This window comes from Nicotiana sylvestris, chromosome 8, assembly GCF_000393655.2.
Source record: "Nicotiana sylvestris chromosome 8, ASM39365v2, whole genome shotgun sequence".
NCBI lineage: Eukaryota > Viridiplantae > Streptophyta > Magnoliopsida > Solanales > Solanaceae > Nicotiana > Nicotiana sylvestris.
The window spans coordinates 122,237,487-122,262,795 of record NC_091064.1 but is presented as its reverse complement, the minus strand read 5'-3'; the positions used below and the strand labels follow the sequence as shown (position 1 = coordinate 122,262,795).

Here is a 25,309-nt window from a genome sequence, read left to right as displayed (position 1 = left end):
TTTTTGGTACTCAAATATTTATAAGGCTTTAGATCTTTCAAATGAGGAATTTGCTACACTTGCAGATGCAAAAGCCTCAATTAAAATTAATGCTCAAACAATTTATAATGATTATCAACTTGCCTTAGAGCATGGTAGGCCAAATGTTCCAACCCCTATTTCGTCTAGTTCACAATCGTCTAAAAGAGTTGCGGGCTTAAAAGCACTTAAATCTTGGACGGAGTTCAGGGGTTCTCAAGGTGATAATTATGATGAAACTTCACATCTAAATGAGCTTCAAGTTTATTTGTCGCAGGGACTTGAAAAGGAAAATCCAGACGGCACTTTTGATCTTTTGGAATGGTGGAAGGCAAGGGAAAAACATTTTCCGGTTCTTGCAAAGATGGCTCGGGATATTTTATCTATTCAAGCTTCAACTGTTGCATCAGAGAGCGCTTTCAGTCAAGCAAGACTTCAAATAGGTGATCATAGAGCGTCAATGAGGGAGAGCTTGGAAAAATCTGTACTGTTCAGAGATTGGATCCGCTCGGAAAGAAGAAACTTTGGAATTGCGAAATCACAACCGGCGATAGATGAAGCTTATGAAGAAATGATGGCGAAACTTGAGGAGGAGGATGCTTCGCCCGGAAGTGGTGATGAACAAGCTTCTTTTCCACCACCACCAACGCAACCGCCTCCGAACCTTGAAGGATTTATAAAATTTATTCGAGATACAATGTAGATTATGGTGTAACTTGTACTTTGACATATCTTCTTTTAGTTTTTTTCCCTTTTAATGGTGGTATTAGTACCTTGTTGTGCTCATTCCATTGGGGGGAGGAAGACTAAGAAAGATATGCCATTTTTGGTAATAAAAATTATAATACATGCCCTTGAATATCTTTTTGCAATATTTTTTTGTCTTTAACTTGCAATTATTTATAAGCTATAATATATATACATAACATACAATATATACTACAAGAAAATATATAAGGGAATATATATACATAACATACAATATATACTACAAGAAAATATATAAGGTAATATATATACATAACATACAATATATACTACAAGAAAATATATAAGGTAATATATATACATAACATACAATATATACTACAAGAAAATCTATATATATATACTACAAAACATTATACTACAAATATATATACTATATACTACAAATATATATACTACAAATACTACAAATATATATACTACAAGAAGATACTATATACTACAAATATATATATATATACTACATATTGTACTTTCTTATTAATTTATTTTGCATGGTAATTTAGTTTTACTATTGTTTTGTTATTTTACTTTTTCGTCAAGCACTTTAATAATTAGATTTCTACATATATATTACATATATATTTTTTATATAGACATGATATGGTTTACAATAAATTGCCTTAAACAAAAAAAATTATAAAAAAAAAAGCCCGGAAATAAAAAAGCCCGTTAGGCCCGCTAAGCCCACGAGCCCGACCCGTTTAGCCCAGGACCATATGGGCTTAGGCCCGTCACGGGCTGGTTCCACCCGTTGAGCACACGAAGCCCGGGACCGCCAAAGCCCAAGCCCGCCAAGCCCAGGCCCGTTAAGCCCAGCCCGTTTGGCCCATTTAGGCCTGGGCCCGGCATAGAATACACCATTATACAGACGTCTCTGTACCGATCTGCCAGACTCTAATAAACCGGCTTGTGATTCATGAGTCCTATGAACCTAAGGCTCTGATACCAACTTGTCACGACCCAAGTTCTCCGTCCGTGAACTATCGCGACGGCACCTAGTCTCTACGACTAAGTAAGCCTAACAAATTACGAAAAAAGGAAATGAAATACGAAACTAGCAAGTTGCGGGTAAAACATAATAAAAGAATTTAAAATGTCGCTCGGCATATACAATACACACTCTCAAAATTGAATCAAAACTCCCAAAACCCGGAATCTCATGAAATCACAAGCTATAGAAAAACTACATAGTATTCTAACTCCAGAATGTCTGATCAAAAGTAAATACAGGAAAGTCTAAGGCTAAAGGGGAGAATAGAAAGGGACTTCAAGGTCTGCGGACGCGGCAGATATATCTCGAAGTCTCTGATATCACCTGCCTCACTTATAGAATAGTTGAGCAGAAGAACCTGGATCTGAATACGAAAAACATGTGCAGAAAAGGGCATGAGTACACCACAACAGTACCCAGTAAGTGCCAAGCCTAAACTCGGTCGAGTAGTGAGGAGGAAGGTCAGGGCCCTACTGGTGTTATATATATATATATATATATAATCTGACAGTATAATTAAAATACTAACAGTCGAAAAGAATAAAGTCACAGAAAGAATATAACTCTGTACACAAAGATAGCAATTGGGGATCTCCCAGGATATCATCCTGTAGTCCCAAACGTAAATGTGCAGAGGATCTCCTGGGATATCGTCCCGTAGTCCGAATCATAAATATGCAGGGGAATCTCTCGGAATACCAATTTGTATTCCCAAAGTAAATATCCAGTACAGGGGATCTCCTAGGGATATCGTCCCATAGTCCCAATTATAAATATGCAGAGGATCTCTCGGGATATCGTCCCGTAGTCCAAATCATAAATATACAGGGGAATCTCCCAGAATACCAATCCGTAGTACCAAAGTAAACATGCAGGGGGATCTCCTGGGATATCGTCCCGTAATCCCAAAGTAAACACACAACAGACTCAAGAAAAAAAATCTACAGTTCTATCCAAGTTCGTACCAAGAAAACAGAGATTACTATTCTAAACATGCTGTATAGAATTCAAGTAAATAGTTTAAGCAGATAGAACAGTTAAGTCACTTAAGCATGCTTTCCTAAACTAAACAGTAGGCTTTAAGATACAAGTAGTGCTCAACAAAAAGGAAACACAGATATTAACTTAATGAAAATGGGGTTTTCCAACAATTAGCGCGGGTACGCACTCGTCACCTCACGTACACGACACTCATATAACAACAGTACCAAAATCCTAAGGGGAGTTCCCCCACACAAGGTTAGGCAAGCCACTTACCTTGAACCAACTCAAAATCAATCTGAAATCATGCTCTTGCCATGAGTATCCAACTCCGAGTGGCCCAAATCCAATCAAATAAATTTCATAATGTAAATATAACTACAAATAACGAATTCAGCTAAAGGAATCGAAGCTAAAGTAAGAAAATAGAAAAACGCCCAAAAATCCTCACCTGGCCCACATCTCGAAATCGGGTAAAAAATACAGATTATTAACACCCATTCACTCACGAACACACTCGAACAGAAATCACCAAAATCCGATGCCAAAATCTCACTCAAAACTCGGATTTTCAAATTGGGGGACTTTTCTCCCATTTTCAAACTTTTACCCTCAATTTCCTTAATTAGAAGAGGAAAACAACAATAGATTATATATTATGATCAAAATCGAGTTAGAATTCGTTACCCAATGTTCCTCCTTCAAAACCCTTCGAAAAATCATCTCCCAATGAGCTCCAATTCGATTTTTATGTTATGAAATTTCAAACCCTCGAATTTTCTATATCTGCTCAGCGATTACTGCATCTGTGGTTCATGGGGCCTCACCTGCGGTCCCGCACCTGCGTCTTGGGCTCCGCATTTGCAGAATTTAATTAACTCTCTACGCACTGTACCTACTCCCTTCTCCGTAGATGCGGTCCGCTTCTGCAGTCCTAGAGCCGCATTTATGGTCATTGGCCTTTGTACCCAAAACCGCACCTACGATCTCTTTCCTCGATTCTGTAGGCCGCACCTGCGGGCTCCTTACCACAGGTGCGAAAGTACCAGAAGTAGCAAACTTCAGAATAGCCTAAGTCCAAATTCAACTTCCATTAAGCATCAAAAACTCACCTGAGGCCCCCGGGACCTCAACCAAACATACCAACCAATCCTAAAACATCATACAAACTCAGTCGAACCCTCAAATCACATCAAACAATGCTAAGACCACGAATCACCTCCAATCCAAGCCTAATGAATATTGAAATCTCAAGAATTCTACAACTGATGTCAAAACCAACCAAACCATGTCGGATTGCCCCTCAGATTTTGTACACAAGTCACATTCAACACTTTGGAGCTATTCCAACTTTCGGAATCGGATTCCGACCCCGATATCAAAATCTCACTATCGATCCGGAAACTTCAAAAATTCAACTATCGGCATTTCAAGCCTAAATAAGCTACGGACCTCCAAAGCACAATCCGAGCACGCCCTTAAGTCCGAAATCACCCAAAAGAGCTAACGGAATCGACGAAATTCCATTCTGAAGTCGTCTTCATATTGCTCCGACTATGGTCCAAATTCTAAAGCATAAGCTCTCATTTAGGGACTAAGTGTCCCAAAACACTCCGAAACTCAAAACGAATTCCGGCAACTCACAATAGTAGAAACAAACACAGGCAAAGTTAGTTAATATGAGATCGGGGCGTAAATTCTCAAAACAACCGGCCGGGTCGTTACACTACAATTCCAGAATATTATGCAAACACGACGTCAAGGAGAGGAAGTAAGGGTTCTGATAGCATCAAGAACAAGGATATAGTTAAGGACAATGATAGAGATGATAGAGTTTTGGAAGCTCCAAGGCCATTTACAAGATCTCAAGCTAAAGAGTTGCAAGCTAAGGTTGCTAGACTTCAATGGCAAATAAAGAAGCTTTTAATTGTAGAGGAAGAGCTCAAGCCCAAAGGAGATGAATTGTCCAAGTTTTACAATTATTTGGTAGTCCAAATTGAAGTCCAAGAGGAGGAAGATTGGGTTACCAAATCAGCCCTTGAAGTCCACCAATAGGGCTCAAAATGACCTTAAAAGAGGTCCAAAAGGGGGTGTTTCAAAAGGAGCCCAATTGGAGTCCAAACCAATGGCCCAAACTAATAGTTTTAAGGCCCAAATCTGCCCCAAAAGGATTTGGCCGCCCCCACTTAATTTTGATGGCTTTTGTTACCCCTTAGGAGCCACCTACCTAAGTTTGATGGCTATTGTGACCCCTAGCAGCCCCCTACCTAATTTAGATGACTTTTTAGCAACCCCCTACATTATTTTAAGTGCTTTTAACTCCTATAAATAAGGAGTTCTTCTCATTCATAAGACACAACATTTATTGATTAAGTATATCATACTTTGAGAGTTCTTTTGAACCTTTGTTACTTGTGCTTTGAGATTTATCTTTCAACCTTTACTAGTTCTTAGTTCAAGGTAGTAAGATTACTTCTCTTTTATGATATCTTTGATTCCTTTGTGGTATTCTTAGAAGGCGATTAATACTAGTTATTAATTGTTGTCTCAAGTTACTCGTAAAGTGGTCAAGATCCGAATCTATTGTTTTGATTTGCTTTTTAAGTAAAGGCGTTTGATTTCTTCCATAAATCAAGACGTTGTTACTTTGATCTTGTCAAGGCTATAGAACTTGCGTTCTTGGAAGTTCTTGGAATTCTTTCCTTGAATTCTTCCCATATCCTTTATTTTCATCTCTTTAATTCTAGTTGTTCAATTCCTTGTTGTTATTGCTTCCGCATTTACTTCTCAAATTCTTACTCTAATTTGGATTCCCGACCTAGTTGTTATCAAGTGTTATCAGAGCGGTTTTATCAAGATTTCGTTCTTGGTAAGTCTTGGGATTTCTTGAATACTAAGAGCAAAGAAAAGAAAAAAAAATTAAAAAAAATGAAAATCAGTTTTTAGAACAAAAAATAGAATTGCGTGCTCTCCGGGATATTTCTTTTGTATCTAATTTGTTACCAAAAATTAACAAAGGAAACAAGAAGAGGGGATCCTAGATTTTCTTACTCTTTCTAATCTAAACATATAATCCTTTCCTTTTTGTTCGCGTCATGTTTCAACCAAGCCTAATAGTTCTAGGATTTGGTTTTTCTTTCATTAGTTCCCCAAAAATCTGAATTTTTCTACTAAGAATTTCATACGAGTTGGGTTTAATTATAAATCTACAAAGTATTTTGTTCAAAGGTTATTCCGAGAAAAAAAGAGCTAATTTTTGTGATACAGTTTACACTTTTTTTTAAAGATGTCGCGTACAGGTAGTGATGATGAACGAAGGGTTCTCCAAGAAGCTGAAATCAAAGCAAGAAATGATTTTACCTTGCAATCTATGCATCAACAATTTGAAAGGTTGAATTTGCAACTCCAAGAGATGAGGGATACCATTGCTGATCAAAATGATACAATAGCTGAACTTAGGAGGGAAAATAATGTTATACCCCAAGCTAGGAGAAATGTACCCCATGCTCCCATTGTAAATCAAGAAAACCCTATAGATGATTTTAACGATATTGATTTTGATAGGGTGGGAAGAGATAGGAGGGGACAAAGAGGTAGAGTAGAAGGGACCCAGACTTATAAAGATGAAGATGCCATCATTCAAGGGAATAAGGGACCCAGACTTGTACCTTGATTGGGAGAGAAATGTTGAAGCCATCTTTGATTGTCACAACTACTCTGAGGGTAAGAAAGTTAAACTTGTTGTTGTTGAGTTTTCTGACTATGCTGCTATTTGGTGGAAAAAGCTTGCTAGGGACAAATTGCAAGAAGGACAAGCACCAGTTGCTACTTGGGCTGAGATGAAGAGGGTGATGAGGAAGAGATTCGTGCCATCACACTTTCAAAGAGAGCTATAACAACGTTTTTAAACATTGAAGCAAGGGTCCATGTCTATGGATGAGTACTTTAAGGCTATGGATATGGCTATGATCCAAGCTAATTGTACAGAGGAAGAAGAGGCTACAATGGCTAGGTTTTTAAATGGTTTAAATAAGGAAATAGCTGATGTAGTAGAATTACAACAATATGTAACAATAGATGAGTTAGTTGATTTGTGTGTAAAGATAGAAAATCAAAATAAAAGAAAGCAGACTAGCTCGTGGAAAGGTCGGACAAGCACCATCTCCAAGAAGCCATGGCCATATCATGAGATGAAGAGTTCTTCTAGACCTCAAGAAGACAAGGGTAAAGGTAAATTTGAGAACAAAGAGGGAGGTAAAACCTTTAACCCTAAACCTTTTACACCTTCTAGTTCTATTCAATGTCATAAATGTAAAGGAAGGGGACATATGATGCATGAATGTCCAAGTAGAAGAAACATCATTCTTAGAGAAGATGGAGGATATGAGAGTGAAAAAGGTGAGGGAGAAGAAGAGGGAGATGTGAGTGATGAAGATGATGTAGAACTACCTAATGAGGGCATGATTGGGGTAGTTAGAAGGATTATGACTATCAATTTGGCAAGCAATAGTGAAGAACAAAGGGAGAATATATTCCATACTAGGTGTGGGATAAAGGGAAAAACTTGCTCTATGATCATTGATAGTGGTAGTTGTGCTAATGTGGTGAGTTCATACTTTGTGGAAAAATTGGGACTTGCATGCATGAAACACCCTACTCCATATAGACTCCAATGGTTAAATGATAGTGGTGAACTAAAGGTAAACAAACAGTGCATGATTTCATTTAATGTTGGTAGATATGAGGATGATATTCTTTGTGACATAATACCTATGCAAGCTTGTCATATCTTACTGGGTCGTCCTTGGCAGTATGACAGGAATGTTTTTCATGATGGAAGAAAGAATAGATATTCTCTTGAACTAAATGGCAGGAAATTTACTCTTGCACCTTTATCTCCTTCTCAAGTGTTTGAAGATCAAAAGAGATTAAGAGAAACAATGGGAAAACCAAGGGGAGAGATAAAAAGTGAGCTTGAGGAAAAAGAAAAGAAAGAAGGCCAAGAATTAGAAAAAAAGAGAGATGGCCGAGAGAAAGAGAGAGAGGGCAGCAATTTGAGAGAAGAGATAAAAAAGGGTTTGAATGAAAAAATAGACAGTCTTGGTGAGAGGAAAGAGGTTAAGGAAAGAAAAAAAAAGAGTTTTTATATAAAAACCAAAGAGTATTTAAATGCAAGAAAAGAGGGGCTACCCATAATACTACTTACTTACAAAGAGACTTTGATTAATTCTGAGTTGCTAACTTCTTCTTTGCCAAGTAGTATTTCTTCTCTTTTGCAGGATTTTGAAGATGTCTTTCCAGAAGATATTCCTAATGGATTGCCACCTTTACGTGGCATTGAGCATCAAATTGATTTTGTACCTGGATCACAAATCCCAAATAGGCCAGCCTATAGGAGTAATCCAGAAGAGACAAAAGAACTTCAAAGGCAAGTTGAGGAGTTGCTTGAGAAAGGTTTTGTGAGAGAGAGCATGAGCCCTTGCTCGGTTCCCGTCCTATTGGTACCAAAAAAGGATGGAACTTGGAGGATGTGCGTGGATTGTAGAGCAATCAACAAGATTACGGTAAAGTATCGCCACCCTATTCCTCGTCTTGATGACATGTTGGATCAATTACATGGATCCAAAATCTTTTCTAAAATTGATCTAAAAAGTGGTTACCATCAGATTCGAATGAATCCTGGAGATGAATGGAAAACTGCTTTTAAGACCAAATATGGGCTTTATGAGTGGTTAGTTATGCCTTTCGGCTTGACTAATGCACCTAGCACTTTCATGAGATTAATGAATCATGTTTTTAAGGATTTTCATGGAAAATTTGTTGTGGTGTACTTCGATGATATCTTGGTCTTTTCTAACACTTTAGAAGAGCATGTAGAACACCTAAAACAAGTTTTTGAAGTTCTTAGAAAGCAATTTTTATTTGCTAATCTTAAAAAGTGTACTTTTTATGTGGATCGTGTGATTTTCTTGGGTTTTGTAGTTAGTTCTAAAGGAGTTGAGGTTGATGAAGAGAAAATCAAAGCAATAAAAGAATGGCCTAAACCTAAGAGTGTAACTGAAGTTAGGAGTTTTCATGGACTTGCTAGTTTTTATAGGAGGTTTGTGAGAGACTTTAGTACCATTGCTTCTCCTTTAACTGAAGTTATTAAAAAGGATAAGATTTTTAAATGGGGAAAAGAACAAGATGATGCTTTTAACTTGTTGAAAGAAAAGTTATGTTCTGCTCCATTGTTACAATTGCCTGATTTTTCTAAATCTTTTGAAATTGAATGTGATGCTTCGGGCAAAGGAATAGGTGCTGTTTTGATGCAAGATTCTAAACCTATTGCCTACTTTAGTGAAAAGTTAAGTGGAGCCACATTGAACTATTCCACTTATGACAAAGAGCTATATGCTTTGGTAAGGGCTTTAGCCACATGGCAACATTACTTGTGGCCAAGAGAGTTTGTCATTAAAACTGATCATGAATCCTTGAAATACTTGAAGAGTCAAGGTAAGCTTAGTAGAAGGCATGCTAAGTGGGTTGAATTCATTGAAACGTTTCCTTATGTAATTTCTTACAAACAAGGGAAAGAAAATGTTGTTGCTGATGCACTTTCAAGGAGGTATGTCTTAGTTTCTACCCTGACTTCTAAATTAATGGGTTTTGATCAAATCAAGGGACTTTATGCTAATGATGTTGATTTTGGCAAAATTTTTGCAGATTGTAAGTTGAGTCCTTTTGAGAGGTTTAACCTCCAAGATGGCTTTCTCTTTAAGGAAAATAAGTTGTGTATTCCTAATTGCTCTTTACGTGAAGTATTTGTAAGGGAAGCACATTGTGGAGGGCTTATGGGACACTTTGGAGTCCCAAAGACACTAGACATACTGGCCGAAAATTTCTTTTGGCCTGGACTGAGAAAAGATGTTGAAAGAATGTGCGCACAGTGTTTTGTAAAAGAGGTTGTCAAATTTCATGGTATACCTAGAACTATTGTTAGTGATAGGGATGCTAAGTTTTTGAGCCACTTTTGGCATGTGTTTTGAGGGAAGTTAGTGTAACACCCCATAAATCTGGATTAGTTGTGGATGTGTTAGATGACTATTAATGTGATCTTTTAGACATGTGAAGCCCTATCAAGATGAGTATGGGTAATGTAATACTCCGTAAATATGAATCAGCTGTGTACGGACAAGGACTATTTATGTAATGCCCCGTAATTTGAATTGGTTGTGGATGCATTAAATGAGTATTAGCATGATGGTAATTGAGTGGTTATGTTAATAAGTGTATAATTTATGTTAGAGGTGAATTGGGGTCTAAGGAGAGGCCTAAGTCTAAGCCAAGTTGGAAAATTTCAAAATGGACTAAAGTTGTGAATGAATACGCGCACATGACCTCACTTTGAACGATCATATCTCCAGTTCTATAACGATTTGTGTGATTCATAACCTATCAAATTAAATCCCTTTGAGTCTAGTTTCCAACTCAACAAACCGTTTGTCATTTGGATATGTATACAGAAAGTTATAACCATTTCACTGGTCAGGTGTTAGAGCGCGCAAAGTATCACGCGAAGTCTCGCATTTCGCGCGTCTGAGGCAGAACGCTCAGCAAAACACGCGAACAAACGCGCGAACAACGCGCGAACTACGCGACTGAAGGTTTTTAAGTACTCTAAAGGCCAGAAATAATATAAATTGAGTCACTTCTCAAGCTTAGGGTTTCCTTTACACCCCAACTCGACCAAGGCATCCAATTGCACACCTAAGGTGAGTTTTTAAGTGTGTTTTCATGGTGATTTCACTTCTCAATCACTAGTTACAACATGATTTTGATTGGGTTTCATAGGATTTCTTCAAAATCTCAAGAACACCCCAAAAGTTGTCTTTCAAGATTTGGTCTACAAGAGGTAATCCTACACCCTTAGACTTACATATATGATGTTATTATGGAATTATGAGTGTGAATCAAGTATTACAACTTATGGTATGGTGATTGGAAGTCATAAATTCCCAATTTAAATGCATGACCATGGTAGGGATTTAAAGGTGATTATTTGATAGGATTTGTTGGTTGGGCGTGAATGGATGGTCATACATATGTTGTTGGAAGTTATAAATTTGTTAGGAATGATGGTGGAATGAATTGTTGGTTAATGGTGATAGTTGGATGAACCAACACTATAGTTATGAGGTGTAAATATCTATGCCTACAAGATGTTTGATAATATGCCTAAATGGCATAAGTTATGGAATTTATTACTAATATTGGGTTCCATTGGATATTGCTATTGTAGATTGAAGGTTCTTAGTGTTGTGGATCATTGTAGTATCACTAAGGGGCGACATTGAGGTATGTGAGGCTAACTCTCTATGTTTGGGAATGTTAATGATCCTCCCTACACTACGTTCCTTTTATGACGTATCAATTGCCTCAGAAATATAGTTAAGTCTAGTTCCTTGAATAGTTGTAGAACTTCTATTCTCTAGCTTCATAACTCGATCATGACTTTTATTCTGAACGTTGTGAGCTCAGTTCATACTCAATATAGACTTGGGTTTGATATCCCTAAGTCTCAGTACAGCTTACCCAGTATGTCATAGACAGTTGAAGTTTCAATGTTCAAGAATACATGTCCCATTCCAGTATCATGTAACATAGTATGATTCAGTATTCTAGTATTATGTACTCAGTATGGTCTAGTATTCCAGTATCATGTAACTCAGTATGATCCAGTATTCCAGTATTATGTACTTAGTATGGTCTAGTATTCTAGTATCATGTAACTCACCGTGATTCAGTATTTCACTATCATGTATTACAGTATGATTCCCAGTTCCTGATTTTAAATCCCTGAATGTAGAACACCTGTATTTGGGCTTGAGGCCGCAGTCAAGGCTTTATGCATCTTTGGTCCTGAGGCCGCAGTTTATGATTTATGCATCTTTGGGCCTGAGGCCACAGTTTATGATTTATGCATCTTTGGGCCTGAGGCCGCAGTTTATGATTTATGCATCTTTGGGCCTGAGGCCGCAGTTTATGATTTATGCATCTTTGGGCCTGAGGCTGCAGTTTATGCTTTATACATTTTGGACCTGAGGTCATAGTTATGTATACGTATACTTGGGCCCGAGGCCGCAGTTTGTGCACACACACATATATATATATATATATATATATATATATATATATTGGGCCTGAGGCCGCAGTTTATTATTCAGATAAATAGGTTGTTCATCATTCAGGAGAGGGAGTATTCATATACTTACTTCCTTTGTTCAGTTCGATTATCAGTTACCATTTTAGTTGCCAGTTATCAGTTTAGTTATCAGTTATCAGTTACCAGTTCAGCTATCAGATATCAGTTCAGTTATCAGTTATCATTGCAGTTTCAGTTTCAATAGTTATCATTTCAGTTATCAATTATCAAATCTCAGTTATCAGCTTAATTTCAGTTTCAGCATTTATAATTCTTTCTTTCAGTTGCTTTACATACCAGTACAATTCAAATGTACTGACGTCCCTTTTGCCCGGGGCCTGCATTTCACAATGCAGGTAATGATTTACAGGTTGATGATTCCGAGCGCTAGGATTCTCGTACCAGCTATTTGGCGATCCCAGTTCTTTCGGGGCATTATCATTACCTTACAGTCTTCAGTATTTTTTTGTTACAGTCAGTATTTTCATTACTTTTTAGAGGCTTCATAGACTAGAGTAATAGTTAGACAGAGTCTCAGACTTTTCACGTTAAGCCATGTTGGCTGCATATATGTTTCAGAATGGTATTAGTATCTCCGCACTTTGATTTAAAAAATCCGGACTTTCAGTATGTCAGCATGTGTAAGCTTATCTTCCGCATTTAGTATGTTATGATATCACATGTTGATTCAGCCAGCCAGTTGGTTCGCTCGGTCACATGTAGTCAGGCACCGAGTGCCGTGTTACGTCCAGGCCCAGGTTCGGGGCGTGACAAAGCTTGGTATCAGAGCACTAGGTTCAAGTGTCCTAGGGAGTCTATAAAGCCGTGTCCAGTGGAGTTTCCTTTATATGTGTGTGCCGGCCACTCATATAAACGGTTAACTACCAAGACATTCAGGATTGTCTCATCTCTTTCTACTCTAGATCGTGCCATGCAGCTTAGAGCAATAGTTAACCTTCTTTTCCTATCGAATTCCAAATGTATTATACCCAAGCGACGCTCAAGAAAGGTATAAGGTTCTAGAAAGGATGATTTGCCTATTGTGGTATTACTATGGAATACATATAGGTAACAAATGAGATTTGAGGAGATGTTGAAAGTGGGATGCAATGGATAGAAGTACAGATTATAGCATAACCTTATCAGAAAGTACCAAAGCAGTTATCATGTCTCATGGCTATTAGTTTACCTCAGTTACCAGTTATACAGTCTTTCAGTTAGTAAATTTATGGTTATTCAGTATTCAGTTATATGTTACCAAATATCCAATTTTTAGTGTATCAAAATTTCTGGTGACTTGTGAGTATACAGTGATGCATTTGGGTTCTCAAAGATAATGTAAGTAACAGTGATTATAGCAAAATCTTCGCATGTTTTAGGGATTAAGACCCAAGGCTCACTGGATGGTACATGAAGTGATTTATTAGATGTGTATGATAGTGTATCCGTATGTCAGACCCTAAGGTGTCTCAGGTTAAGAATTCAACTGCAGCGGGCATGGAATTGATCACTATAGTTTTGGACTGAAAGGAGCCTAAGGGAAATATAGCTAAGAATAATATGTGGTACGAAATGAGAACCAAGAGCAGGCGACATTGAATTTTAGGGAATGATTTTAAGTTGTTTAGATTTATTCAAATCAGAACTAGAAAGTACCATGTTAGTGAATTGGTATACGAAGTGTCTATTATTGTGAGATAAACGATATGGCAGTTCCCATTCACAAGATGTGACTATGTGTTTATGCCGGAGGTTTATAGTCTGAAGTAATTTTGAAGTGTATAGAGAGTTGGGGTTAGATATTCCAATTTTGTTAAAGACATATGAAATCTCCCTAAGTGTGATCCATATGCATAGTGGAAAAAAATCAGCTAGCAGTGAGAGAGCAAGCTATAGAAGAATAGCCGTTAGGAATTATCAAAATGTGGCTACCTAAGATTGACAATGTGAGCAGAGTTAAATTATTAAGATTGTGTATGATAGGTGTGAATAATTTAGTTTCCCTAGCTCAGAAGTAAGTTGGGAGATAAGTCGTCATTGATGTAGAGTGCAAAGAATTGCAGAAAATAAGGAAGGTTATTTGGATCCCAACAAAAATAGAATGGTCCGCAAGTATAAGACCTTTGGTCTAAGGGGTGAGGCGAGAATTTTCAGTAAGTCCAGTTAGAGATTTGAAACCTGAATAGTTAGCAGGGATATGAAAAAGAAAATCATTTCGGTAATGAGAGAAAATTTTGTAATTACCACAAGGAATATGTATAGCATGTATAAGAAACACAAAGTGAGTAGAATGACCACCGAGCTTAGTTATTGATGATAAAGTGATCACAACAAAGTTAAAAAATCATGCCCAGTTATGTATTACGAGGGTAGTGCCATTCTAGGAGACTCTCATATTCCGAGTGGTGGTTAGTGACTTAGCTCACAACAATGCTATAAGTGTTTTCAGGAAGTGCTTAGAATGATAATCAAGTGTGGGAAGTAAAGCTCATGAATGAGGTAGACAAGATAACTATGTTGAAAGAAGTTCACTACTTAGCCAATGTAGGAGTTCGACTTTCGGACACCAAAGATAGTGGAGTTATTGCTAGAACAGGACCTGTTCCTCCTTAGTAGCCGAAGTGAAGTAGAAATGGTTTGATGATCCCTACTTGTTGTAGCTGAAATAGAGGATTCACATGCATAAAATGATGGCTTTTGAACAAGGGGAGATGATGGTACTTTGAGGTACCAGGATAAATTGTGTGTTCCAACCATAGATGAACTTAGCAAGGGAGGAAGACGCTATAAGCCCATAATTTCAGGTATTCTATCCACCTAGGTTTCCCAAAGATGTATCATGATCTTAAAGAGACTTATTGGTGGAGCGACATGAAAAAGGAGGTTGCAAACCTTGTGGCCAAGTGGTTGAATTGTCAATAAGTGAAAGTCGAGCAACAGAAAACCAAGTTTAGTACACACACATCCGTTAGTGGAGATGGTAAATATGGACCTTATAATAGGATTATCTTGCTCATTTTGAGAGTATGATTTTTATGGGTGAAGGTGTAGATTGCCAATTAGTTGGTTCGAAGTTGGCGAAGCAGAGTTGCGGGGACCAGATTCAGTGTATCTGTCTATGAAGAAAGTCAAGTTGATTCAATAGCATTTGTAGACAGTTCAGAGTTGTCAAAGGTCCTATTTGAATATGCAACATAGAGACCTAGAGTTTCAAGTTGATGATTGGGATGTTTCTAAAAGTTTCGCCTATGAAAGGTGTTATAAGATTTGGAAAGAAAGGAAAGCTCAATCCCAGATACATCAACCCATATAGGATCCTATGAAGGATCGGGTAAGTAGCTTATGAGTTAGAATTTCTACCATAATTAGCGGTTGTACACCAGTATTTCACGTGTCATGTTATAATATTCAAGTTTCGAAGTATTCAAATCTCATGTCATGACATTTATGTTTTCAGTATTCAGATCTCATGTTAGAACATTCAAGTCAGTTCAGTACTCAGATACACATGTCAGCCTAGTACTAAGATATTCATGACAGCTTAATACTCAAGTATTGATGTGAGTTCAGTGAGTAGATATTCACATTAGTTCAGCACTCGATTATTCGTGCCAGTTCAGTATTCATGTATATGTTTCATGTTATGCATATTATTATGCCCTATGGAGATAGTGTTATGCTCGGTTAGCTGGTAGGTATTTTGGAGAAATGTCGAAGTTATCTAACCTTCTCATTCAGGCCTTATATTAAAATCTCCATGTCTTTCAGTGTTTAGTAAGTTTAGTAGCCATTCAGTCTAGTACCTATTCAATTCAGTACCTCATCAGTTCAAGTGATCGTGTATTCATTCAGTTTAGTATGCACGTGTTAAGGAAAGTTCATGTTCCCACTAGACCCATTTATGGTCCAGAGTTATCCTAAGATACAACCAGAATAATCATTCGAGGACGAATGATCCCAAGGGGGAGATAATGTAACACCCCATAAATCTGGATTAGTTGTGGATGTGTTAGATGACTATTAATGTGATCTTTTAGACATGTGAAGCCCTATCAAGATGAGTATGGGTAATGTAATACTCCGTAAATATGAATCAGTTGTGTACGGACAAGGACTATTTATGTAATACCCCGTAATTTGAATTGGTTGTGGATGCATTAAATGAGTATTAGCGTGATGGTAATTGAGTGGTTATGTTAATAAGTGTATAAGTTATGTTAGAGGTTAATTGGGGTCTAAGGAGAGGCCTAAGTCTAAGCCAAGTTGGAAAATTTCAAAATGGACTAAAGCTGTGAATGAATACGCACATGACCTCACTTTGAACGATCATATCTCCGGTTTTATAACGACTTGTGTGAGGCATAACCTATCAAATTAAATCCCTTTGGGTCTAGTTTCCAATGCAACAAACCGTTCGTCATTTGGAGGTGTATACAGAAAATTATGACCATTTCATTAGTCAGGTGTCAGAGCGCGCGAAGTATCGCGCGAAGTCTCGCATTTCGCGCGTCTGAGGCAGAATGCTCAACAAAACACGCTAACAAACGCGCGAACAACGCGAGAACTACGCGACTGAAGGTTTTTAAGTACTCTAAAGGCCGGAAATAATAGAAATTGAGTCACTTCTCAAGCTTAGGGTTTCCTCTACACCCCAACTCGACCAAGGCATCCAATTGCACACCTAAGGTGAGTTTTTAAGTGTGCTTTCATGGTGATTTCACTTATCAATCACTAGTTACAACATGATTTTGATTGGGTTTCATAGGATTTCTTCAAAATCTCAAGAACACCCCAAAAGTTGTCTTTCAAGATTTGGTCTACAAGAGGTAATCCTACACCCTTAGACTTACATATATGATGTTATTATGGAATTATGAGTGTGAATCAAGTATTACAACTTATGGTATGGTGATTGGAAGTCATAAATTCCCAATTTAAATGCATGACCATGGTAGGGATTTAAAGGTGATTATTTGATAGGATTTGTTGGTTGGGCGTGAATGGATGGTCATACATATGTTGTTGGAAGTTATAAATTTGTTAGGAATGATGGTGGAATGAATTGTTGGTTAATGGTGATAGTTGGATGAACCAACACTATAGTTATGAGGTGTAAATATCTATGCCTACAAGGTGTTTGATAATATGCCTAAATGGCATAAGTTATGGAATTTATTACTAATATTGGGTTCCATTGGATGTTGTTGTTGTAGATTGAAGGTTCTTAGTAGTGTGGATCATTGTAGTATCACTAAGGGGCAAAATTGAGGCATGTGAGGCTAACTCTCTATGTTTGGGAATGTTAATGATCCTCCCTACACTACGTTCCTTTTACGACGTATCAATTGCCTCAGAAATATAGTTAAGTCTAGTTCCTTAAATAGTTGTAGAACTTCTATTCTCTAGCTTCATAACTCGTTCATGACTTTCATTCTGAACGTCGTGAGCTCAGTTCATACTCAATATAGACTTGGGTTTGATATCCCTAAGTCTCAGTACAGCTTACCCAGTATGTCATAGACAGTTGAAGTTTCAATGTTCAAGAATACATGTCCCATTCCAGTATCATGTAACTCAGTATGATTCAGTATTCTAGTATTATGTACTCAGTATGGTCTAGTATTCCAATATCATGTAACTCAGTATGATCCAGTATTCCAGTATTATGTACTTAGTATGGTCTAGTATTCCAATATCATGTAAATCACCGTGATTCAGTATTTCACTATCATGTATTACAGTATGATTCCCAGTTCCTGATTTTAAATCCCTGAATGTAGAACACCTGTATTTGGGCCTGAGGCCGTAGTCAATGTTTTATGCATCTTTGGGCCTGAGGCCGCAGTTTATGATTTATGCATCTTTGGGCCTGAGGCCGCAGTTTATGATTTATGCATCTTTGGGCCTGAGGCCGCAGTTTATGATTTATGCATCTTTGGGCCTGAGGCTGCAGGTTATGCTTTATGCATTTTGGACCTGAGGTCGCAGTTATGTATACGTATACTTGGGCCCGAGGTCACATTTTGTGCATATATATATATATATATTGGGCCTGAGGCCGCAGTTTATTATTCAGATAAACAGGTTGTTCATCATTCAGGAGAGGGAGTATTCATATCCTTACTTCTTTTGTTCAGTTCGATTATCAGTTACCATTTTAGTTGCCAGTTATCAGTTTATTTATCAGTTATCAGTTCAGCTATCAGTTATCAGTTACCAGTTCAGCTATCAGATATCAGTTCAGTTATAAGTTATCATTTCAGTTTCAGTTTCAATAGTTATCATTTCAGTTATCAATTATCAAATCTCAGTTATCAACTTAATTTCAGTTTCAGCATTTATAATTCTTTCTTTCAGTTGCTTTACATACCAATATAATTCAAATGTACTGACGTACCTTTTGCCTGGGGCCTGCATTTCACAATGCAGGTAATGATTTACAGGTTGATGATTCCGAGTGCTAGGATTCTCGTACCAGCTATTTGGTGATCCCAGTTCTTTCGGGGCATTATCATTACCTTACAGTCTTCAATATTTTTTTGTTACAGTCAGTGTTTTCAGTACTTTTTAGAGGCTTCAGAGACTGGAGTAACAGTTAGATAGAGTCTCAGACTTTTCACGTTAATCCATGTTGGCTGCATATATGTTTCAAAATGGTATTAGTATCTCCGCACTTTGATTTAAAAAATCCGGACTTTCAGTATGTCAGCATGTGTTAGCTTATCTTCCGCATTTAGTATGTTATGATATCACATGTTGATTCAGCCAGCCAGTTGGTTCGCTCGGTCACATTTAGTCAGGCACCGAGTGCCGTGTTACGTCCAGGCCCAGGGTCGGGGCGTGACAATAACTTCATGGGAAGATCACTTACCTATGATTGAATTTGCTTACAATAGAACAATCCATTCTTCTACAGGTATGTCTCCTTTTGAGGTTGTTTATGGTATTAATCCCTTCACTCCCCTTGATTTATTACCATTACAAACTAATGAATAACTAATCTTGATGGTAGGACAAAGGCTGAGATGATGAAAAAAAATCATGAACAAACAAGGCTTGCAATTGAGAAGAAAAATGAGCAAACTGCCTTGAGAAAGAATAAGGGACGAAAGCAAGTTATTTTTAAATCTGGAGATTTAGTTTGGGTTCACTTTAGAAAGGAGAGATTTCCTTCCAAAAGGAAGTCAAAGTTTCATCCTAGAGGAGATGGCCCATTTCAAGTCCTTGAAAGGATTGGAGACAATGCTTACAAGTTGGACCTTCCTGGTGAGTTCCAAGTAAGTGCCACATTTAATGTTGCTGACTTATCTTTGTTTGATGTAGGATCGAATTCGAGGACGAATTCTTTTCAAGAAGGGGGGAATGATAGCATCAAGAACAAGGATATAGTTAAGGACAATGATAGAGATGATAGAGTTTTGGAAGCTCCAAGGCCATTTACAAGATCTCAAGCTAAAGAGTTGCAAGCTAAGGTTGCTAGACTTCAATGGCAAATAAAGAAGCTTTTAATTGTAGAGGAAGAGCTCAAGCCCAAAGGAGATGAATTGTCCAAGTTTTACAATTATTTGGTAGTCCAAATTGAAGTCCAAGAGGAGGAAGATTGGGTTACCAAATCAGCCCTTGAAGTCCACCAATAGGGCTCAAAATGACCTTAAAAGAGGTCCAAAAGGGGGTGTTTCAAAAGGAGCCCAATTGGAGTCCAAACCAATGGCCCAAACTAATAGTTTTAAGGCCCAAATCTGCCCCAAAAGGATTTGGCCGCCCCCCACTTAATTTTGATGGCTTTTGTTACCCCTTAGGAGCCACCTACCTAAGTTTGATGGCTATTGTGACCCCTAGCAGCCCCCTACCTAATTTAGATGACTTTTTAGCAACCCCCTACATTATTTTAAGTGCTTTTAACTCCTATAAATAAGGAGTTCTTCTCATTCATAAGACACAACATTTATTGATTAAGTATATCATACTTTGAGAGTTCTTTTGAACCTTTGTTACTTGTGCTTTGAGATTTATCTTTCAACCTTTACTAGTTCTTAGTTCAAGGTAGTAAGATTACTTCTCTTTTATGATATCTTTGATTCCTTTGTGGTATTCTTAGAAGGCGATTAATACTAGTTATTAATTATTGTCTCAAGTTACTCGTAAAGTGGTCAAGATCCGAATCTATTGTTTTGATTTGCTTTTTAAGTAAAGGCGTTTGATTTCTTCCATAAATCAAGATGTTGTTACTTTGATCTTGTCAAGGCTATAGAACTTACGTTCTTGGAAGTTCTTGGAATTCTTTCCTTGAATTCTTCCCATATCATTTATTTTCATCTCTTTAATTCTAGTTGTTCAATTTTTTGTTGTTATTGCTTCCGCATTTACTTCTCAAATTCTTACTCTAATTTGGATTCCCGACCTAGTTGTTATCATATAACATCGCCTAAGCACTACCCCGAGCATGAATAACGTAGCCATCATAAATAAATGTAACAACCCGGCCGGTCGTTTCATGAGTTACAACCCCGTTTCCCCCGTTTCTGCTTCCTTATATGTTGTTCAGCTGTAGTTCATCGTATCATGTTGGTTGGTTCGGGTTCCGAGTGGTTTTGGAGTGGAATGAGACACTTAGTCTCTAATTTAGGAGCTTAAGTTGGAAAAGTCAACCGGATGTTGACTTATGTGTAGAAGGTCTAGGATGTGAATTCTGATGGGTCGGAATCCTCCGTTAGGTGATTTTGGACCTAGAAGCGTGTTCAGAATGTGATTTGGAGGTCCGTGGTAGAATTAGGCTTGAATTGGCAAAATTGGAAATTTGGAGTTTTTGATCGGTAGTGGAAAACTTGATATCGGGGTCGGAATGAAATTTCAGAAATTGGAGTAGGTCCGTAGTGTTATTTGTGACATGTGTGCAAAATTTCAGGTCATCCGGAGGTAAATTGATAGGTTTCAGTGTCGGTTGTAAAATTTCAGAGTTTATAAGTTCTTAGGCTTGAATCTGAGGTTTATTCGGTGTTTTGGTGTTGATTTGGGTGTTCCAAAGGTTCGACTAGGTTCGTGTATCTATAGGTGACCTATTGGTGTAATTGGTTGAGGTCCCGAGGGGCTCGGGGTGATTTGGGTGGCTAGCAGAGAGTTTGAGTTGGAAAATTGTAGCTGGTGCTGCTATTCTGGTGTGACTGCACCTGCGGATTTGGGAACCGTAGGTGCGAGCTTTGCAGGAGCGGAAAGCAGGCGCAGGTGCATGGAGGACCAAAGGTGTGGCTTGGTCCCCCGCATCTGCGACGCCACAGGAGCGATAAGGCGACCGCAGATGTGAGGGCTGGCAATATAAGTGAAATCTGCATAAGTGGATACTTTTTTTCGTAGATGCGGAAGCGCAGGTGCGCTTATGGGGTCGCAGGTGTGAAACCCCTGGGGCAGAAAGTATATAAAGGACTCTTCACGAATTTTTGCCATTCTTCACAATTTCAACTCATTTTTTGGAGCTTTTGGAGGGTTTTGAAGAGGGAATAAATGGGAAACTCGTTGAGGTAAGATTTTTGGACTTAATACTCGTATCTATGGAGAATTTCAGTTGATTAAGCATGGAAATTGCAGAAATTAGGGGTGAAAATTGGGGAAATTAAGGCTTGGAATTGGAGAGTTTGATTTGATAGGTTGAGGGGTCAAACGAGGTCAGATTTAGGTAAATTTGGTATGAATGGACTCGGGAGGGAATGAGGTTTCTAGTTATGTAATTTTTGTTGGATTCCGAGACGTGGGCCCGGGGGCCGGGTTTGAGCAAATTCGGGATTTTTGGTCTAATTTGATAATTTTCGTATGGGTTTCATTCCTTTAGCGTATATTGATGATAATATACTAATTTTGGCTAGATTCGGAGCATTTGGAGGCCGAATCGAGAGGCAAGGGCATCGCGGGTTAGAGTTTTGACTTGGTTTGAGGTAAGTAACACTTCCAAACTTGGTTCTGAGGGTTCGAAACCCCTAACTATGTGTTCTATGATTTATATTGAGGTGATGCAAATGCCAAGTGATGGGCGTGTGGCGTTCACCGTGGGATATGTGGTCTGGATCATTCAATGGCACCGCTTAGTGACTCCTTCTTGCTGATACCTGTGTAGTGATTATGTGAATAAGTCAATGAGTTGTAAATCATGCTAATTACCATGTTAAGGCTTCACGCTGATACTGTTAAGACCCGAGAGGTCGTTTCTTGCTGCCATATCATTAGCTTAATTGATATTCTGTACTCAGTCTTGTTCAAGCATATTATATCATATCTCAGTCTCAGTTATTATTGTTTGGCACATCATATAATTGTTTCGGGCTAGTTTCTTGGTATTGTGAGCCCGTGTGTGTGAGACTGGAGAGTTATGACTGAGTGAGGCCGAGAGCCTGAATTTGAGTGACAGTTATGGGATCGGGTTGCACACCGCAGCAGATTATTGATTATGCCTTCGTTGGCTTGTTATAGCGCTTGGGCTGAAAGGAGCCCCTCTGGAGTCTATACACTCCTAGTGAGCGTGGATGATATTATTAAGGGATGGATTTCCTTGGACATAGATTTGTCCGAAGTATTGATACCTGGAGATGGATTTCTCCTCAGGGTTGGATTACCCTTGTTCCTCGGTACGATTGACTTGAGGCCAGTGTTATATATATTCCGGGATGGATTTCCTAGGCCGGATGGCCATATGCGGTGACGAATGGTTGAGCACTTGAGAGTAGGAGCACATGGTGCATTTTCATACATTTCTCGCATTTGCATGTAGAGATTTACTAAGTTTTACACTTCACATTTGTTCGGATTAGTGTTTTGTTATACTGTTGAGTTAAATAATTAAACTGCCAGCATGCTTATTTTACTGTTCCACTTAAATGTGTCATAACTGCTGAGGTTTAGTTCGTCACTACCTGTTAGTCCATAGTTGGACTTGTTACTTACTATGTTGGTGTACTCACGTTACCCTTTGTACCTTGTGTGCAGATCCATGTATCTCAGGCCATGGTAGCGGCTGTTGCTGTTCCAGACGTGGATTTCATCGGAGATAGTGAGGTAGCTGCCTGACGTTCGCAGTCCCACCTTTCTCCTTCTTTATCTACCCTCTAGTATATTTTGGATATCTTCAGACTATTTTGGTCTAGTTATGTTTTGAAACAGATGTATTGCTCATGACTTAGTGACACCTATAATCGGGCATTTTATTTTCCACTTTTATTTTTATTTAATTATACATCTTTTATGGAATTTCAGTTGAAAATTTCTATTATTTAAGCTTTTAAAAGAAATGTAAAACTATTTTGGAAATGTGTCGGCTGGCCTAGTTTCACGATAGGCACCATCATGACCGGGTCGGTTTTGGGGTTGTGACAAGTTGGTATCAGAGCCTAGGTTACATAGGTCTCATGGGTCATGAGTAGGTTTAGTAGATTCTCGCGGATCGGTATGGAGACGTCTGTACTTATCTTCGGGAGGCTGCAGAACCTTTAGGAAAAACTTCACATTTTTGAATTCTTGTCGTGCGAATCTGTTGATTCTGGTAACTAAACTTTTGTTATTCTATTATCTCACAGATGGTGAGGACACGTGCTACCGATCAGGACGGACGACCACCAGTACCACTAGTTGGGGCCACTAGAGGCAGAGGTCACGGTCGAGGTTGTGGTAGGGGCAGGGGTGTAGCCCGCACAACAGCTAGGGTAGCACCTACAGATCCACCAGCCGCCCCAATTCTTGATCAGGCCCCAGGTGTGGACGCTCCAGCAGGACCAGCTCAGGCACCCGCTGCACCTATTATTATCCCAGGTCTTCAGGAGACCTTAGTTCAGATCTTGACCGTGTGCACCAGTCTTGCTCAGGCGGCCGCAGTTTCTACTACAGCAGCTACTTCTCAGGCTGAAGGTGGCACTCAGACTCCCACTACTCGTACACCCGAGCAGGTTGCTCAGGGACTTCAGACATCGGAGGCACCACTAACCCAGCCGGTTGCACTTGCTCAGGATTATGTAGTTCCAGTCATGCCTGATGACGAGCAGCATCGATTGGAGAGATTTGGTAGAATCCAGCCTCCGACTTCCAGTGGTATAGAGGGCGAGGACACCTAGGATTTCTTTGATAAGTGTTAGATGATTCTTCGTACAACGGGTATTCTGGAGACCTTTGGGGTCTCATTTACTACTTTTCAGTTTTCTGGAGCTGCCTTTACTTGGTGGGAGGCTTATGAGAGGCATAGGCCTATTAGTGCAGGGCCCCTTACCTGGCATCAGTTCTCCATTCTCTTCCTAGAGAAGTATCTACCGCATTCCCGTAGAGATGAGCTGCACAGGCAGTTCGAGCAGTTGTGTTAGGGGGATATGACCGTGATGCAGTATGAGATGAGGTTCTCTGAGTTGGCCCGTCATTCTATCTGGCTAGTTCCCATATATAGGGAGAGGATCATGAGGTTCGTTGATGGCCTCACTTATCAGCTACAGATTTTTCTGACCAGAGAGAGAGTATCTGGCACTTTTTTTGAGGAGGTGGTTGACATTGCTAGAGAGATAGAGTCAGTTCACCGCCAGGAGAGAGTTGAGAGGGAGGCCAAAAGGCCTCGGGGATCTGGCAGTTTTGGTGGTATTCCTTTTGTAGGTTAGTTCCAGCATGGTAGAGGTCGTCCATTCAGACATGCTCAACCAACTTGTTCGGGTAACCGTGGTGGATCATCTGGCCATGGTTCTCACAGTTCACATCAGGGTCACTCATCTCTTAGTGCCCTTCCAGCTCAAAGTTCGATTCATGCACCATCAGTTCCGGGCTCATCTATGCCTGGTTCTTCTAGTGGGTATCCTTGTGCTCGGGGCTCCCTTCAGTCCCCATTGCCAGTAGCTGGTAGAGGTTGCTTCGAGTATGGAGATTTGAGTCATATCAAGAGATTCTATCCCCGTATTATAGGAGGTTCATCCCAGCAAAAGAGTCAGCCTTCGGCTTCAGCACCAGCTCGGGGTAAAGGTTAGTTAGCTAGGGGTCGCCCTACAGGGAGAGGTCGATCAGGTGGTGATCAGGCCCATTTTTATGCACTCTCAGCCATACTTGATAACAAAATGATAGGGGATTCAAGAATTACTAAAGAAAATCAAGAAACGTGCGGAAGCTAAAAGAAAATAAAGAAATGAAAAAGGCAGAAATTAAAGATAGATTGAATTCAAGAAAGAGTTTCTTGAATTCAAGAAGTCTATTCTTTAATGTTAATCCTAACAACAACAATTAGCTAACGAAGAACTAATCGCCTTTGGTAGAGGTTAAAAACAAGAGATAGATTGTGAAATCCGACCCTTTAGAATAACAAGAACAATAACAAGCCTAAACTTATCACCTTTCTTGAATACCTAGAAGTAATCTAA

At 38.9% G+C, this 25,309-nt stretch overlaps 1 protein-coding gene across 1 annotated transcript; it reads left to right on the top strand.

Annotated features, from left to right (window-relative positions):
- Nucleotides 1-592: 592 nt before the first annotated feature.
- LOC104238032 (uncharacterized) lies at nucleotides 593-24,034 on the top strand. Its single transcript, XM_070154464.1, has 6 exons — nucleotides 593-632; nucleotides 7,748-8,564; nucleotides 8,727-8,814; nucleotides 9,250-9,621; nucleotides 22,917-22,985; nucleotides 23,504-24,034. Exons 1-6 carry the CDS (start codon nucleotides 593-595, stop codon nucleotides 24,032-24,034), a joined length of 1,917 nt encoding a protein of 638 aa, XP_070010565.1.
- Nucleotides 24,035-25,309: the final 1,275 nt, after the last annotated feature.